Below are 18,543 nucleotides of genomic sequence, written 5' to 3'. Positions count from 1 at the left end.
AAAAACTCTAATGAGTTGCAACAATACAGTAGTCAACATTTGAAGTGGATCAAAAACGTTAATCTAAGTCTAGAATCTGTATTGTTTTGGTTTTAGGAAAACTTTGAAAGGTTTTGATCCACTTCAAATGTTGACTACTGTATACCACTCTTGTAACGTATTCAGACATGAAGTCATGAACATATGGTCTAAACCAGGGGCGATTCTAGGATTTTCATTTTAGGGGGGCTCAGCCCCCAATGAGGGTATGATGTAAAAAAAAAAAAAAAAATAGTATATGCTCTAATGCTTATTATTAACTAGTTTCATTCATTCATCCAGTAACATGCATATGGCACAGTTTTATAATCACTGAGGTACCGAATGTGAGGTATTTAGGGGGGTTCGGGGGCATGCTCCCCAGAGAAAATTTTGATTTCTCTGATCTACATATGTGCATTTTAAGATGTTTTGAAGGCCTAAAAAAATTGGATGACAATAGCTTTAAAACCATGTGCGGGCAGCTGTTTTTTTTTTCACCTCATCAGCATCACACTCTTTTTCTCTTGGTTTTTATCTTGCTCTGTCTTTTCCCTCGTAAAGCTGAGCTTTGACTGATATAGGCTTTTTATTTTTGTCTGTCAGTGAAGAAAGTAAACATAGGGTCAACTGATAGGTTGATTTATGAATCATTTTCTCAGACAAAGCTACCAGGAAAGCTAGGTAACTAAGTCCATCAACAATGAAATATAAATTATTTATTTTTTAAGCTTTTTAGCCTTTGTAATCAACAATACGCAAGTCACCCCGTGAAAATCTATTTAATTTCAAATCATTTAACTAACCAGCTAAACGTGTATTAATGTAACTGTCTATTGGCAATATGATTAATCTGTTCTATATTTATTTCTATTTATTAAAAATAACAACATGAATTATCAATTTGCCACTTCTATAAATCAAGTACTTAAAAGAAAATCACAAATCCCTTTTACTCTTACTCTAATATATGTATGTACACTCCTCCTGATTCATTATTACTTAATACAAAACGTCCCAAGGTTACGTATGTAACCCTAGTTCCTTGAAGGAACGAGACGCTGCGTCGATACGCTTTTGGGGAACGTCCCTGACGAGACCGACTCTGAATATCGTGTGCAATCAGTCCATCGGAAAGGCGTGACGTCACGGGCGGGGTGACGTAGCGACCAGGAAGCTATAAAAGCACGTGCCGTGCAGCTGGCTTCAGCTTCGAGTAGGGAAGCAAGCGCCGGCAGGGGTGCCGGGAGTATGGCTCTGCAACGCAGCGTCTCGTTCCTTCAAGGAACTAGGGTTACATACGTAACCTTGGGACGTTCCTTTTCAGGAACTCGAGCTGCGTCGATACGCTTTTGGGAAACGATGTGCCCACGCTGCCAGACTTCCAAATCCCTGCCTAGTGTGTAGTCAAAGAGCACAGCTAAGACGAGAGAACAGAAGAGCCCGGCGTGGCTCGCATGTCAAGATCGTAAAATCGGACAAATGTGGAGGGCGTGGACCACCCCGCAGCGTTGCAGATGTCCAAGAGGGACACACCTGCTGAGAAGGCTTTGGAGGCCGCCATACCCCGAGTAGAGTGAGCCTTGGCCCCCAAAGGAGGGGGAAGACCAGAGGACTCATAGGAGACGTTGATAGCCTCGACTATCCAACGACTAAGGGTCTGCTTGGTGGCAGGAGAACCCTTGTTAGAAGGACCATAGCAAACAAGCAATTGGTCTGATTTTCTCCACAGGGCAGCTCTGTGGACGTATGCATCCAGTGCTCGCACTGGACACATACAGTTTAGCTTCTCTTGGTCTGGCTCCCGAAAGGGAGGAGGACAGAAGGCCTGCAGTACGATAGGTTGTGGTGTAACAGAGGGAACCTTCAGAACATAACCCGCTCGAGGGTATAAGAATGCTTTGGCCATACCAGGGGCAAAGTCTAAGTAAGTAGGGGCCACCGAAAGGGCCTGAAGATCTCCAACTCTCTTTAGTGAGGTGATTGCCAGTAACAGGGCAGTTTTAAGTGTCAGATGTCTATCTGAGATATCTTGTATTGGCTCGAATGGAGCTTTACAAAGAGCCTCTAAAACCACAACCAAATCCCAGGGGGGAACACGGGATCGTACTGGAGGTCTCAGCCTCAGCGCACCGCGGAGGAAACGTGTAACTAGGGGGTGTCTACCCACTGACTGATCATTGAAAGGGACATGGAAAGCAGCTATGGCCGCCATGTAAACCTTTAAGGTGGAGTGGGATAACCCCGCAGAGAGCCTGGCTTGTAAAAACTCCAGAACTGTACCAACTGGGCAGTCTGCTGGGTCAAGCTGGCGGTCTCTGCACCATGAAGTGAAGAGCTTCCACTTCAGGGCGTACAGTTTCCTCGTAGAGGGAGCTCTGGATTGGAGTAGGGTCTCAACAACCTCGGTTGAGAGACCAGCTGCTAACAGCTGTGCCCCCTCAGGGGCCACACCCACAGCTTCCACAACTCCGGGCGAGGGTGAATCATCGTGCCCTGCGCCTGTGAGAGTAGGTCTGTCCTGATCGATATCTCCCACAGAGAGCCATCGAGGAGCGAGACTAGATCTGAGAACCATACTCGGCCCGGCCAGAACGGGGCTACTAGTAGTAGACGGGCCCCGTCCCGGCGTACTCTCGCCAGAACTCCCGGGAGCAGAGCGATAGGGGGAAAAGCGTACAGACGAAGCCTTGGCCAGGTCTGTACCATAGCGTCCAGTCCCAGAGGAGCTGGATGAACTAGAGAGAACCAGAGGGGACATTGCGATGTCTCCTGAGTCGCAAAGAGGTCCACCTGGGCTGTGCCAAATACTCTCCATATCTGCTTCACCACCTCGGGGTGAAGCATCCATTCCCCGGGCCTCGGCCCCTGTCTTGACAGTATGTCTGCTCCCACATTCAATCTCCCAGGAATATACACTGCTCTGATCGAGAGGAGTTTGCCCTGGGACCACAGAATGATCTGGTGTGCCAGCTTGTACAAGGGGCGCGAACGCAGACCCCCCTGGTGATTGATATAAGAGACCACTGATGTGTTGTCGGTGCGCACCAACACATGGTGACCTCTCAGGTCTGGGAGGAAATATTTCAATGCTCGATAGACTGCTAGTATCTCTAGGCAATTGATGTGCCATGTCAGATGGCGACCACTCCACAGACCGCGGGCAGGGTGGCCACTCATGACGGCACCCCAACCGGTGAGGGACGCATCTGTCGCTAGCGTTACACGGCGACAAGGAACTCCCAGCACCGGGCCCTGATTCAAGAACCAAGGTTTCTTTCACATGTCTAAGGCACGAAGGCACCGCCGCGTGACCTTGATAACTCGAAGTGGATTTCCCCTCGGGGAAAAGCCCTTGGACTTGAGCCACCACTGTAGGGGTCTCATGTACAGCAGGCCAAAAGGTATCACGTTGGACGCAGCTGCCATCAGCCCTAACAATCTCTGGAATTGTTTGACAGTGAGTGACTGGCCTTCTTTGACTCTCTCGACTGATGTGAGGATCGACTCGATCCGAGCAGGAGACAAGCGTGCCTGCATCGTGGTCTAATTCCACACTACGCCTAGATAGGTGGTTCTCTGAACTAGAGAAAGTACACTCTTCTTGGCGTTTAGTCTCAAACCCAGCTCCCCCATGTGTGCGAGAACGACATCTCGATGTCGAGCCGCCATCTGCTCTGATTGAGCTAGGATCAACCAATCGTCGATATAATTTAAAATGCGGAAGCCCTGCATACGGAGGGATACCAGAGCCGCATCCATACATTTCGTGAACGTGCGGGGTGAGAGTGCAAGGCCAAAGGGAAGTACTCGATATTGATAAGCTTTGCCCCCGAAAGCGAACCTCAGAAACTTCCTGTGTTGTGGAAGGATGGATATGGAAGTATGCGTCTTTGAGATCTATTGTGACAAACCAGTCCTCGGATCTGATTTGAGCTACAATCTGTTTGACAGTGAGCATTTTGAACTTCAGTGACATTACTGAGAGGTTTAGATGACATAAGTCTAAGATCGAACGCAACTCCCCATCCTTCTTTGGAACTATGAAATACCGGCTATAAAACCCGGACTCCCTGACTAGAGGAGGGACCACCTCGATGGCCTCCTTCCTAAAAAGGGTATTCACTTTTTGTTCCATAACCAGAGCCTGCAGTAGGCCGACTATTGTCTTTCCACTGTGCGCAGGACCCATTGAGATACATTGGCAGTAGTTTCCACGCTGCTAGCTAATGTACTAAGGGAATCAGTCTCTCGAGACTGATCTCTGGAGTAAGAGGCCCCCGAAGGGGAGGCGAGTATCCCAGCTCCGCTACGCTCACGGGCGGAAATAACTGAGTAGTGCTCGCTGGAGGCCGCTGCACCCTGAAACTCCGGCAGGGTTGGCAGACCCACCTCCCGAGGGCACTGAGGTGAGACGGGCACCGTCTAATGAGGTGGACACCGCTCTACCCCAGTAGGGGCTGCCCTCTGTAGTCGTGACTGTTTGTACGCGGAGGGGGCTGCTCCCGCCCAGCAGTCCCTCCAGTACATCTAACTTCATGAGTCAAATAACTGTCATTATATTCCTCAGAATTAATGAAATCAAACAATCAGACATATAAATACGGTCTGGATTGTGATACAATACAGATTGAAGTGATATATTGAACTTCTCGAAGTTAGATAACAGTCATTAGATTCCTCAGAATCTAATGCAATCCAAATTCCTCAGAATTTAGTGAAATCAAACAATCAGACAAGTAAACACGGTCTAGATTGTGATAAAGTACACATTGAAGTGATAGAACCAACTCCTGCTTATTAAATGGAGTTAAAATAACCAGACACGCGGTCGGGTATGGAAAAATTCACATCAAAACTGAAAATGATGTAATACACGCGTTGCCTCGACAGCGCGCGAATAGCTTAGTCACACAAACAATATTAATCCCCTCGGAGATTAAATAGCTGCTCACTAACGCTGCCCGTATAATGACACTGTTTGTTTTATACTGTGCTTATGCAACTTTGTTTGTGCAACTACAAGCTCGCCGACGCCCTCCATGTCAATCTCCTCGGTGAAAGAAAGGCAGAGCGTCAAGCCCGACGCTCGGGGGGAAGAGCCGAAGCTCGGGCTTCCAAACCCCGGAATCAGGCAGATCTGGTGGGTACAGTAGGAGATAAGGACGTGCCCGTCTCCATACCTTCCAGCAGATCGATCTGCAAACCCAACGAATGCCCGCGCGGCTTCGCCTCGGCGGAACCGGCATCGCGAGGAACGCTTGCGAAGGCTCACTTCTCGAAGAGAGCCCTGCGGGATCGAAGCGTCCGCATTGGCATTCGTTCACAATGCGGGCAGTCGGCCCCCTCGAGAGCCGACTCAGCGTGCTTCGATCCCAGGCAAGCCACGCACAAACTGTGTGTATCCCCACTCGTAATGTAGCGAGGGCAGGGAGGAACACACAATCTATAACGTGGCTTGGAATCGCCCTTCATATGTTAGGTCTTATGCTTTTGTTTTGGCATATGGAGCTGTTTTAACGATCTTTTAATGGCTAAGGGACAGACAACAATAAATAGGACCAACAGGACAGACTTTTGACATGCACACACAGAGCGCTTGCTGACAGATTCGAAGCTGAAGCCAGCTGCACGGCACGTGCTTTTATAGCTTCCTGGTCGCTACGTCACCCCGCCCGTGACGTCACGCCTTTCCGATGGACTGATTGCACACGATATTCAGAGTCGGTCTCGTCAGGGACGTTCCCCAAAAGCGTATCGACGCAGCTCGAGTTCCTGAAAAGGAACTATATTTATTAATACAAAACAAAAAAAGTCCAAAATAATAATGATGTTCTCTCTCTGGGCCATCTAGTGCTTTCAGATAATGATGTGTGTCTTTAATCATTTCTGTGCATGGCAGCATAATGTAATGCCAAAATACAAAATAATATGTTTTAAAGTTTAAAAAGTAAATAAAATAAATCATGATCGTTTTGGGCTGAAGCCCCCCTAAAAAGGGCCCAGTGACGCCCCTGGTCTAAACTCTTTCCTGTCACACTGTGCATAGATTATAGTAATGGTAATTAGTCACTGACTTCTGTCATTAGGTTTGGCACATACTGGCCTTTAGGCTGTGTGTGTTTGCTCACCATTGACAGAGAACCCCAGCTCTTTACTATCTCAAGACAGACTTCAAGACAATGGCTTCATATAATCTCCGCTGGAGTCCTCTTGTTGTATTGTTAGTTTAATAATTTATTTAGCAGATGTCCAAAGACTCTTAAAGCCAATATAAAATCACATGCTGAAGTAACATTTCTTATTATTATCTTTGTTAAAAACAATTGTAATGCTTAATATTTTTGTGGAGACTGTGATGTATTTTTTTTAATTGTTTGATGAATAGAAAGTTCCAAAGAACAGCATTGGTTTGAATTAGAAATCTTTGTAGCAAAACATAAACGTTTTAAGTTCACTTTCAATTAATTTAATGTGTTCTTGCTGAATAAAAGTCTTAATTTCTTTTAAAATAAATCTCAAAACTTTTAAAGGGGTGTGTGTTCCTGGTGCTTTTATACTGATTTATTAGTGCATCTTCTAAAGACAAATTGATTGTTCTCATAATCTGCTTGTGTAAATTAGTCCATGTGTTTAGCAAAAAATGCCAATCAACTGCGTTAGTAGCTTTTCAGGCATTGTTTTAGCCTACTGTTGTAGGTAAAGCAGCCTTTCAATAATGATGCCAGTTTCTTACCACAGTAATTTACTTTAACTTCCAGATACCATCCGACATTGTTTTTGCTGTTTGAATATTCTGTTTCATTTGGAAAAATAAAACAGCCATCACTTTACATAGTCAAATGGGTTGTGAATACTGTTTCATGTTGCCTTCAATGCCTTTCTCAAAAGTACATTGGTTTTAGCTCTTGATGTTTCGTCAAACCTCATGTGTAATGTTTATATGTAGTATAACTATAATGTTTATATGTAATATATTGAATGCATTACTGAAATAAAGTCTTTATAAGCTTTACAAGGTAGAAGTAATCAATATGATTCTTCTCTGATTGTTTTGTTTTTATCTTTTTCTTTTTATTTGCCTTCTCAGTGTAAGCTTTGGTATTAATCTATGCATGCAAACTATAACGTCTTTATAAGCTTTACAAGGTAGAAGTAATCAATATGATTCTTCTCTGATTGTTTTTTTTTTATCTTTTTCTTTTTCTTTGCCTTTTCAGTGTAAGCTTTGGTATTAATCTATGCATGCAAACTATTTTGGTCTCTCTCACTGTCAAATCCAAATTCCTGATCTCACTAGTATCTATGAAGCTTTAACTAACTAGCAAATTCTTCATTCTTGTCCGCTGAAGATTTGTCTAATCCACAACGTTTAAAGAGTTTGTAGAATGGGATGCTTGTCTCTCAATGAGTTTAATCTCTCTGCAGGTTCTCTGGAGTGCCTCCCTCCAATCTGGGCAACAATACTAAACTAGTGGACTGGATGCCACAGAATGACCTGTTGGGTAAGAAGTTAGAATGTTCCCCACTACTAAACAACAACAACAACAAAACCATTATATACATTTTTTTAAATAATATTATTACATTATTAATTAAGGAATATTTTAAAGCACTGAATCTGCTTATTAGAATGAACTTGTTTGAAGGCTTTTTTATATATTTTTATTGGAAAACTGATGATTGTTTTGCAGTGTGTGCGGGAGAGAGAGCTCATCCTCCTCACTGCTCTTTTTTGCATCTCTTAGGATAATGTCTCTGTTGTATAAAGGACACAAAGCCTGTGCAGTGTTTGTTTGTGTGAATGAGTTTCTGTTTCACCATGGGTTTGTGGTCACAGAGGGCCTTTATGTCTCTATCATTCTTTCTTTTCTCTCTTCCTCTCAATGTCTTTCTGCTGTCCGCAACATTTCATGTTCTCTGATGACCTAGTTGATGCATTCTGTGCTTTTGATCTTAAATCAGTTTGGATTGATCATCCAACCAAAGAGAACCACGAGAAAAAAGTCTGATACACAAAGTCAGTTGACAAGATGGACCCAAGGCATTTCTTCTCTGAGGAAAAAAACAACAAACACTTACTTGTTTAAAGTTCAGCTGGACTGAACTTCAAGATCAATGACACATGGTCAGCACTGTCACAATAAACAACAGTTGATTTACCATTTTTAATCAGAGTGCAAAATGTGCTTACATACACTGTATGTAGCTTTGTGCATAAAATGAAAATGTCCTGTCTCGTGCCAGTACCAGTGAGGAAGAGATACTGTACAAACCCCACCCTATCCGTGAGAAACCTCGGACAAATTTACAAAAACGTATGCAAATGTCCCTTTGATTTTCCTATGTGTCTTTTAAATGTATTTTTAAAGATATATAAGGGTACTAGATGAGATAATGTACAACAAGTGACTCTGAAAGGTCATTTAAACGTTTTGTTCATTGTGATTCATTCAGAGGAAGAAGTTAGCATGTACAGGGAGTGTAAAGGCCAAGGGTGGCTAATGTTCACACAAATGTTCAACCATTAGATCCATAATGTAAACTTTTATTTTTATTATAATTATGATGATAATTATGATAGCTAATCAATGAGAGGTACAGTATACCTTTACTATTCTAAGCAATCAGCACAGTGGATGATAAACTGAAGCAGGGACCCAAGTCATATCTAGAATCGAGAATATCATATGGGTGGACTCATTTTGGTCCAGTAACCACTCGGAACACAAGGGAAAATGTGTTTTAATAGTTTTAATGGTGCTGTATTTCATATCAAATATTATCCATTTTGTATTAAAGAAATCATAGTTATTAATGCTACCACGATAAGGAGGAGCCATCCATGCCATTCAGCCATTAACCCTGTTGTTACTATGGTCTCCCACAAAATACCACCGTTAAACTATGATTACTGTGCAGAAACAACTATGGTATGGTAAATGTTCTGCGATTCATGGCATTTTTTCAGTAATTGAAGTTTTGCTCTAATACTGTATCTGTTGTTCACTCACAGGCCACACAAACACAAGGGCCTTCTTGAGCCATGGGGGCTTGAACAGCATCTATGAGGCCATGTATCATGGCGTTCCCGTGGTGGGTGTGCCGCTGTTTGGAGATCACTATGACACCATGACACGAGTTCAGGCCAAAGGCATGGGCATAATGCTTGAGTGGAAAAGAATGAGTGAAGAAGACCTTTATACTGCCATGGTTAATGTCATAACAGACAAAAGGTAATTCAAATCTGTATAAAATGTCTGTGTAAAATGAATAAAGTGTAACACACACGCACACAAACAAACAAACACACAATCATTGTAAAAGGTCTATTAAAAAACAGGTAATACAAATCCAAACCCTCACACACAGAGCTTGGTTAATCTTTAATGACTGTGGAATTGGGGTTACTCAAGTTTAATGATAAACAAGACCTGTTGTAAACCCCACCATGGTGTCAATATTTGCAGACCCATGGTATTTTAACAAATCCAAGTGAGTCAAAGAGCAATGTAGCCTAAAAAGTTTTTATTCTACAGGCTGAATTTTGTGGTATTTCATTTCATATTGTTCCAAACCTGAATGACTTTCTTCTGATTTGGAACACAAAAATAGATATTTAGCAGAATGTCTAAGCTGTTTTTTTTCTCTCCATAAAATGGTGGATTGAAGACCATTTAACATTATATTACTCCAATGTTCAGATGTTCTGAAACTTCTTCATCTCTCTTTCTTTTAAGGTATCGTGAGCGAGCACAGTTGCTGTCTCAGATTCATAAAGATCAGCCTGGTCATCCAGTGAGTCGGGCAGTTTATTGGATAAGCTATATACTCCGTCACCGTGGTGTCGAACACCTCCGCTCTGCAGTCTATGAGATCCCAACCTACCAGTACTTTTTATTAGACGTTGCTGTGGTGATAGGAGTGTGCATGCTTCTACTTTGCTACTTGCTATACCGAATAGGCAAGTGCATCCAATCACGATTGGGGCGCAGTTCATCTCCAGCGGAGAAGGTGAACGGACACTGTCATAATGGAATTCCAAATGGCAAGCACAAAAGAAATGGCCATGTTAAAAATATTGAGAAAAAACTAAAGTAAAGCACTAGGAGAAATCAACACTAACGCTTCACTAAAGAGAGGAATTAACTACTCTTCACTCAAAGCAGGGCCTATCCAGGAAATAAATACATGGGTCAATAAAGAAACAAACCAACCATGATAACAACAAACTGTAAGTGGGAAGCCAAAGTAAGGAAGAATGGAAGCAATCCAGAAAACATAAATGGAAAGCTTCTGAGGAGGTTGTTTTCCCTGTTGATTGAAGTTAATGTTCAGTTGTGGTTCTGAATGTTGAGTTTATACTTGTGGAAAAAGCAATGGTTTAGAAATGTATGTTTTACAAGAGGCTATCATGCTGTGGGGCATCAGGTTTTACTACATCCAAATACAACAGAGATCTATATCTATTTATATAAATTTCATACATTTTTTGCACAGAGAACTGTTGACTGTTGTGCACTGAATTCAATGCATATTCTATATTTATGTTTTACGCACTCCGTTCCTACTTTGTTTTAATTTCTTCAGCAATAATAATTCTCAGACATTAGCAAGCTAGCATATTTTCTAGGGTTTATGTTGCCAGCCTTGCCATAATCTTTAATATGCTTTTCGTTTTGCTAACATTACAACCAGAACTAGCTAATGCTGCTAGTTATACTAGCTATAGAAAATGCTAGAGATTTTGTTAGGGATGTTCAAATTTAAATCTTCTATTTACAATCATTTTGGAATGCTTGGAGCCAGTATACTGGTATACTAACAGTCTTAAGAGCATCTTAGCCATTTTCCTGTTTTGTTTTTAGCAAATTTAATTTAACGAATTAATAGCAAAACTGTAGTTTCTCTTCAGACAAGCTGAAATCCCTTCACACTATCCTCATGTTGGCAGATATGGGTCGAATGAGTCAATTTTACCCATTGTGTTGCATCATGGATGTTTAGGATTTGTAGTAAAAAAAAATTCCTTACTGCAGTCATCTATACTGAATGGTTTATTTTATTAAGCAAATCATGCTTAGGAGGAAATTTTTTTTTTTAACGGGGTGGGGGAGAGGGGTTGGGTTTACAGTAGTTTTTATGTGTGAGTCCCTGTGTGTCTTGAAATGTCCCAAACAAACCATCATTTTTATTAGAACGTTCATTGGACGTGTGTTGTTATCAAAGCAAAAGATTGTTTGCTGACATGTTCCCACAAATCAGTAGGCCTTGAGTGACCTGGAGGATTTGGTACTGTAATGATTGTTTCCCATGGTGCTCTACTGGTTCTTTTAACCTTCAGCCATTTTCATTACCATATTTTGGTAACATGTCAATCTAACATTTAGTTGTGTAACTTTTCACCAGGTTTTTTGCGGTGGCAATAAACTGTACTTCTGTCAATTATTTGTGCGTTAAAGTGCATTGTCAGTCTCTGAGGTTTTATTTTATAAAAAAAAAATGCCACTGGACAACCTGTTATAAAATCACATGCTGGTTTTACAACTCAATGTCAGACTGAACTGTTGCCAGTAATACTCTCAGTGTGATTGTTTTAAATGTACCACAACACTGTTCATATAAACATTATATTTCCCAGATCACTAAACAGTCGAATCACCTTAAGAACACTAGGAATCACAACCAAAATGACTTGAAAGAAGATTCACTGACATTTTAATAATTTGAAGCTGTTTTTACCATGAGGTTTAAAGCATTTCTTCAGCCAAGCACCATTTTAGACTGTCCATACTTGAAAATACTCTGGCTAGAATTAAGGCTGTAAATGCATCAGAGCTATGACTGGTTAAACAGTGACACACACTCACACACATAGAACGTTATAGTTGTTTTGTATGATTTTCAGTATTAATATTTGATGGATAACAACAGGGGAAAAAGCTGCAGATGGGCTCTAACCTTAAAGGCTGTGTGTGTGAGTGGTTATAGATTGTGATTTGGTATATGTGAGGTGTGTATGACTGTACATTTGAATGGGGTTGCATGAGCCAACTTGTGTCCAGCTTTGGCTTTATATACTGATCATTTAAAACCAATGCTCCAGTTCACTTACAGTACATCGATGCCTTTCTTTGTCTCTCATAGTCGGTTTCCTGATAAAGTCCTTGCAGAAGTAGTTAAAGGCTGCTTGAAGGAGCTTAGTCTATTTTTTTTAGGTTTTCTTTTCATAATGATTTAATGTGTGTCTGTGTTATGTAAATAAAAAGACAAACAAAAATGGTAATATAATAATGGTAAATAAACATAAAATATTTCGTTTGCTTACTCCTGTGGTCTGATGATTCTCTCTCAATTGTGATGTAAAATAAGTAAAAGATGCTGCCACCTGTAACACCAAAGGAGGTACAGTAAGCTAGTCTGAAAGTTACAGAGCACATGTGTGGCATCTCAATTCTGTTCTCAAGTTACACTGTCCCGAAGAGGTTTGTCTCGGTTTTTCCCATGACCTCATTGATAACCCTTATTCTGCAAAATGTTCTTGCGTGAGCATTTGGTGCTATCAGGTTAATATGGTTTGCTAACTCACTATTGTTATCCTGTGAAGAGCTTTGAATACAATTAACTATTTGTAGTAAAGAACGGCAGGGTACTTTTTAGATTTCTTAGTTAATAAATGACTGCGGCGGAGGGGTGAGGGAGTGAAAAACTACACGCAGGTTGGTCGGAAGGTATCAGGTGTTGTCCTTATGTTTTCAGCACTGTCACATTAGATGGGTGTGTATCCTGAAGATGTGTGTGTGTTGATTAAGAGATAAACTGACAAACTGATAAACTCCTTTTATTTATTCACTGACAGTTTAGCATGTGATGTATGTGTCTTAGTATGCATGTTTGTGTATGAAGACTGTTTAGTGCTAATTAGGGCTCATTGGAAAAACATGCCTGTGGTGATGTTTCTGCAAACTGATACTATGCTGCTTCTTGTTTGTGACACTTTTAAGGTGTGTATTTAGTGAGCTTATTCAGTTCATGAACAATGTTTTATTTTGTTGTATGGTGTACATTAAAAGCTAATTTAACAAAAGTGGGAGATAAGTTGTATTTGCTTGTTTCTAAGTCCTTTGAGCCCTTGCAGAGTTACTGAGCAAGTTTACTATATTAGAAAAGCCAATGGAGATGATGTAGTGATGCAAATGTCAAAATGTATTATTTTACAAATCATGCACTATGGTTATAACATACAACCCGAATTCCGGAAAAGTTGGGACGTTTTTTAAATTTTAATAAAATGAAAACTAAAAGACTTTCAAATCACATGAGCCAATATTTTATTCACAATAGAACATAGATAACATAGCAAATGTTTAAACTGAGAAAGTTTACAATTTTATGCACAAAATGAGCTCATTTCAATTTTGATTTCTGCTACAGGTCTCAAAATAGTTGGGACGGGGCATGTTTACCATGGTGTAGCATCTCCTTTCCTTTTCAAAACAGTTTGAAGACGTCTGGGCATTGAGGCTATGAGTTGCTGGAGTTTTGCTGTTGGAATTTGGTCCCATTCTTGCCTTATATAGATTTCCAGCTGCTGAAGAGTTCGTGGTCGTCTTTGACGTATTTTTCGTTTAATGATGCGACAAATGTTCTCTATAGGTGAAAGATCTGGACTGCAGGCAGGCCAGGTTAGCACCCGGACTCTTCTACGACGAAGCCATGCTGTTGTTATAGCTGCAGTATGTGGTTTTGCATTGTCCTGCTGAAATAAACAAGGCCTTCCCTGAAATAGACGTTGTTTGGAGGGAAGCATATGTTGCTCTAAAACCTTTATATACCTTTCAGCATTCACAGAGCCTTCCAAAACATGCAAGCTGCCCATACCGTATGCACTTATGCACCCCCATACCATCAGAGATGCTGGCTTTTGAACTGAACGCTGATAACATGCTGGAAGGTCTCCCTCCTCTTTAGCCCGGAGGACACGGCGTCCGTGATTTCCAACAAGAATGTCAAATTTGGACTCGTCTGACCATAAAACACTATACCACTTTTAAATAGTCCATTTTAAATGAGCCTTGGCCCACAGGACACGACGGCGCTTCTGGACCATGTTCACATATGGCTTCCTTTTTGCATGATAGAGCTTTAGTTGGCATCTGCTGATGGCACGGCGGATTGTGTTTACCGACAGTGGTTTCTGAAAGTATTCCTGGGCCCATTTAGTAATGTCATTTACACAATCATGCCGATGAGTGATGCAGTGTCGTCTGAGAGCCCGAAGACCACGGGCATCCAATAAAGGTCTCCGGTCTTGTCCCTTACGCACAGAGATTTATCCAGTTTCTCTGAATCTTTTGATGATGTTATGCACTGTAGATGATGAGATTTGCAAAGCCTTTGCAATTTGACGTTGAGGAACATTGTTTTTAAAGTTTTCCACAATTTTTTTACGCAGTCTTTCACAGATTGGAGAGCCTCTGCCCATCTTTACTTCTGAGAGACTCTGCTTCTCTAAGACAAAGCTTTTATAGCTAATCATGTTACAGACCTGATATCAATTAACTTAATTAATCACTAGATGTTCTCCCAGCTGAATCTTTTCAAAACTGCTTGCTTTTTTAGCCATTTGTTGCCCCCGTGCCAACTTTTTTGAGACCTGTAGCAGGCATTAAATTTTAAATGAGCTAATTAAGTGGATAAAAGTGTAAAATTTCTCAGTTTAAACATTTGCTACGTTATCTATGTTCTATTGTGAATAAAATATTGGCTCATGTGATTTGAAATTCCTTTAGTTTTCATTTTATTAAAATTTAAAAAACGTCCCAACTTTTCCGGAATTCGGGTTGTAATATTATGCAAGGAACTGTGTAAAAAAATCAGTCTTTAAAAATTAATAACCAGGTTGTGTAATCATAATTGATGTAAAGACTCGAGGTTGTTGATGTTTTACTACCACTAGTGTTCATTTCAGCTGGAAACTGCAGTGAATCGTATGTGTAGGTGTGTTTTTGGAATTTTGCTAAACTGTATAGGTAGAGGCACCTGTTTTCCAATGAGCCTTGGTTGCAATTACAAGATCATGCTTTTGTTAACATAAACAGTAAGTGGAAGGTCCAGGTGTGATGCTCTTAGCTCTTTTGGAGTCCTCTCGCTGCAGTCCTTGAGTCCTCAGTGAGTTCAGAGAATTGATATGTCCTTCAAGGTGGCAAACTTCATTCAGTTTCCAGGTCAAAGGCTGAATGACAGAGGAGCGAGCAAATAAGCATCAGTTAGAGTCGTGAGAAGCACTATTTCTTCTTCATTGCCTGACAGGCTAATGAGGTCTCAACCTCTATAACCTAACCTGATCAGCCTGTCAGGCACAAAGTGGGGCACCTTGCATTCTTTTGAGCCAGTTACCTGAGCCGTAAATGCCATGACACTAACCACTTTAGAACCAATGGGAAATGATGTCATGACAACGTTGCCTGGCTGATGGTGTCACAGGGACATGTGGTCCCAAGCACTTCTCCTAAAAGGCAGCAGGGAAAAAGATAAGACCATAGTGTGTGTGTGTGTGTGTGTATTTATATATTAGAGCTGTCAAACTATTAAATGCATCCAAAATGAAAGAAATGTAATTTAAGTTTTTACATACACATACAGTATATATTTAGAAAATATTTACATGTATATTTATATTATTTATATTACAGATAAATATATTTAATATATAAACAACATATCCTTCTTAAATATTGACATGTATGTGTATTTATATAGACATAGTAAATATACACAGTACACACTCATATTATGTGAACAAAAACTCTTATTTTGGATGCGATTAATTGTTTGATAGTATACTAAAGCTTAAAATGAACACTGAAAATAAAAATAAAAACTCCCAACTAATTCAAAAGGTTATTAATGACAATAATAGGAAATAATCAATACTTGGTTGAGTGACGTAACATACAGCCAAGTATGGTGACCCATACTCAGAATTCGTTCTCTGCCTTTAACCCATCCAAAGTGCACAAACACACAGGGTAGCCATTTATGTTGCAGCACCTGGGGAGCAGTTCAGTGCCTTAATCAAGGGCACCTCAGTCATGGTATTGCCGGGCCAAGACTCAAACCCACAGCCTTAGGGTTAGGAGTCAACCTCTCTAACCATTAGACCACAGCTTCCTTATTAAATTTAAAAGTAGCACTGTTATATTGTATTTGCCTAATTTGTTTTGGGATGTACTCATTGTTCTATAAAAAATATATAGCCAATATAAACCTTTTTTGTTTTTAATCTAAAGTTGCTGTCTTTATTTATTTAGAAAGAAAACCACACATTTGTTTTATTTTGAATACAAAAAAAAAAAACTACTATGTATGCTCTGTAAAGCAAGGAGGACTATAACAAAGAAAAGCAATTCATTAGCATTCTCATTCATCTTGATTACTGTTGCTTTGTTGGCAGGACCCATCTAGAGCTGAAAATGCCATGCAACTCCTTGTGTAGGAAAATGGTGCCATGACAGCACTGTCTGGCTGATGGCACCACAAGAATGTGCACAGCCTCAAAACCATTCATTAGCAGCTATTCTGAACTGTGATGGCAGCAAACAGGTAAAAATATGTCAACTTTGTGCTTATACAGTACAAGCTGTTTAAAAATAATCAATTTAAAATGTAGTGCAATAGCTGCTGTGTATATTTTGCTTGCAAAACAACACCAATTGTCAGAATACATGACCACTTTTGAATGGCAATGGAAAATGATGCTTTCTGCAGCCAGATTGTAATTACAATTGATCAGGAGGGGCTAATGGGGCCATGCTAACCAGCCAATCCTTGACCATTTTGCTGTAAATAATATTATAAAAAAAAAATATATATATACAGTACAGACCAAAAGTTTGGAAACATTACTATTTGTAATGTTTTTACAATGTTAATGTTTTGAAAGAAGTTTCTTCTGCTCATCAAGCCTGCATTTATTTGATCAAAAATACAGAAAAAAACAGTAAAATTGTGAAACTTTTGGTCTGTACTGTATATATATATATATATATATATATATATATATATATCAGTCAGTTGGAAAACCTATCCAAATAGAGATTGTGCTCTGTTGTTGGCTTTTTATATGCTGACCTGTCTTTTGAGGGTGGGTGTTTCTTTGGATTGTGGTTGAAGTTAACAAAATAATGACAAAACAGCTGACACTGATTACAGCTTTTTCACAGAATTTTTTTTTCGTTGTGCTACCCTTTCAAAATGTAATATACCATTCAGGTAGGCTGCTGATACGTACGCTAACATTAAGTTACTACTAGGCACTCTTTATCACCACAGCTTTTGTACCTTTTTTTGGGAGTGTTTAATATGATCTGATTGGATTTTGAAGTTTAAAGATTTTTTAAATATTATTATTAATTTTTTGTGTGTGTGTGTGTCCTGTCGATTCTCGTTTCCCAATGTAATTTGCAAATTTCTACACAAGGGTCCAGGGTCCTAAAAGATGTAGTATTTATTTGCAAACAGTAGGTGGCACTGTTGATTTATAAATGTATACAATCAGATCTATATGTTGCTTTCAATGTCAAGTAAAAATTTACCGCACAAGTGAGGGATTAGCAAGATGAAGCCAGACACTGATATTTCCTGTTTTAGTTCTGGTGCTCTTTTCTCTATTCATTAATGCATCTCATGTCCTCAATGATGAATTAGTGAAGGGCAGCCTTTCTGATGTAAACTTCTGCAATATTAACAATAAGTGTGTGGGGTATGTAGTGTATTAGGCTACTATCATAATATTGCTGTGCATTTAGATGACACTGCTTTATTTCAGCTGAGAGACTCTTTGCTGTAATCATCTAAAAGCATCTGCTAGCCTAGACACCTCACCTTGTGATTAGACCAGTTAAAGACTAAAGGTTGGGTCAAATACAGGAGGGGGAAGAGCTGCTAATAAAAAGTACTAAACTCACAACTGTTCTCACTATCAATTATACATCATATAATTATAGTTAATTCAGATAATAGTAGCAAAGACATTAGCAACACTTATAAAAAAAAAGTTTTTATAATGAGCTTATTATATTTTCTTTCCCCTGACCTAAGGCCAAAAACATGGCTAAATAAAAAGGTCAATGTAAACATGGTAAACGCAAGTATGCAAACAAAGGCGCAAGCTCTAAAAGTTGCACTGCTGCAAATGCTACGTGGTCAGTCTTATTTATTTATTTTTCTTTACAGCGGTAAACCTTCAAAGGGGCGATAGAGTTACATTCAAGTGACTGATAATAAACCGGATGATCAAAACTTTAGCCCGACCCTATCCTCCTAGCGTCTCTTACGTTAAGCCGGATGTGTTAGCGTTCAGGTAAGTAGCTATAAATGCACCAAACACAATTTAGCTAACTTGCTATTCAAAGTACAGTTTACGCTACTTACCCTACAGCACCCCTAGTATCGCTGAGATTGCAGAGCTTAGCTACTTAAACTGTGAACTGCGATTAAATATTTCACCTAGTACGTCCAAAG

The 18,543-nt window shown here is 40.1% G+C and overlaps 1 protein-coding gene and 1 long non-coding RNA gene across 3 annotated transcripts in view; one reads left to right on the top strand and one right to left on the bottom strand.

The window, feature by feature from the left end:
- Positions 1 to 12,345, top strand: part of LOC132143567 (2-hydroxyacylsphingosine 1-beta-galactosyltransferase-like) — a 28,275-nt gene extending 15,930 nt beyond the window's left edge. For both annotated transcript variants that reach the window (XM_059553908.1, XM_059553909.1), the window contains exons 4-6: positions 7,447 to 7,523; positions 9,035 to 9,254; positions 9,759 to 12,345. In XM_059553908.1, coding sequence (XP_059409891.1) covers positions 7,447 to 7,523; positions 9,035 to 9,254; positions 9,759 to 10,119 — 658 coding nt within the window. In that variant the 3' untranslated portion in view covers positions 10,120 to 12,345. The remainder of the gene's footprint in view (positions 1 to 7,446; positions 7,524 to 9,034; positions 9,255 to 9,758) is intronic.
- Positions 12,346 to 14,894: 2,549 nt separating this feature from the next.
- Positions 14,895 to 17,756, bottom strand: LOC132143048 (uncharacterized). Its single transcript, XR_009434167.1, has 3 exons — positions 17,616 to 17,756; positions 15,418 to 15,529; positions 14,895 to 15,253 (listed from the first exon to the last, which is right to left on the bottom strand). It is a non-coding gene; the product is annotated as an uncharacterized LOC132143048 (long non-coding RNA).
- Positions 17,757 to 18,543: the final 787 nt, after the last annotated feature.

Source organism: Carassius carassius, chromosome 7, assembly GCF_963082965.1.
Source record: "Carassius carassius chromosome 7, fCarCar2.1, whole genome shotgun sequence".
Classification (NCBI taxonomy): domain Eukaryota; kingdom Metazoa; phylum Chordata; class Actinopteri; order Cypriniformes; family Cyprinidae; genus Carassius; species Carassius carassius.
Note: the sequence above shows the minus strand (reverse complement) of the source record. Positions and strands in the feature narration are given on the sequence as shown.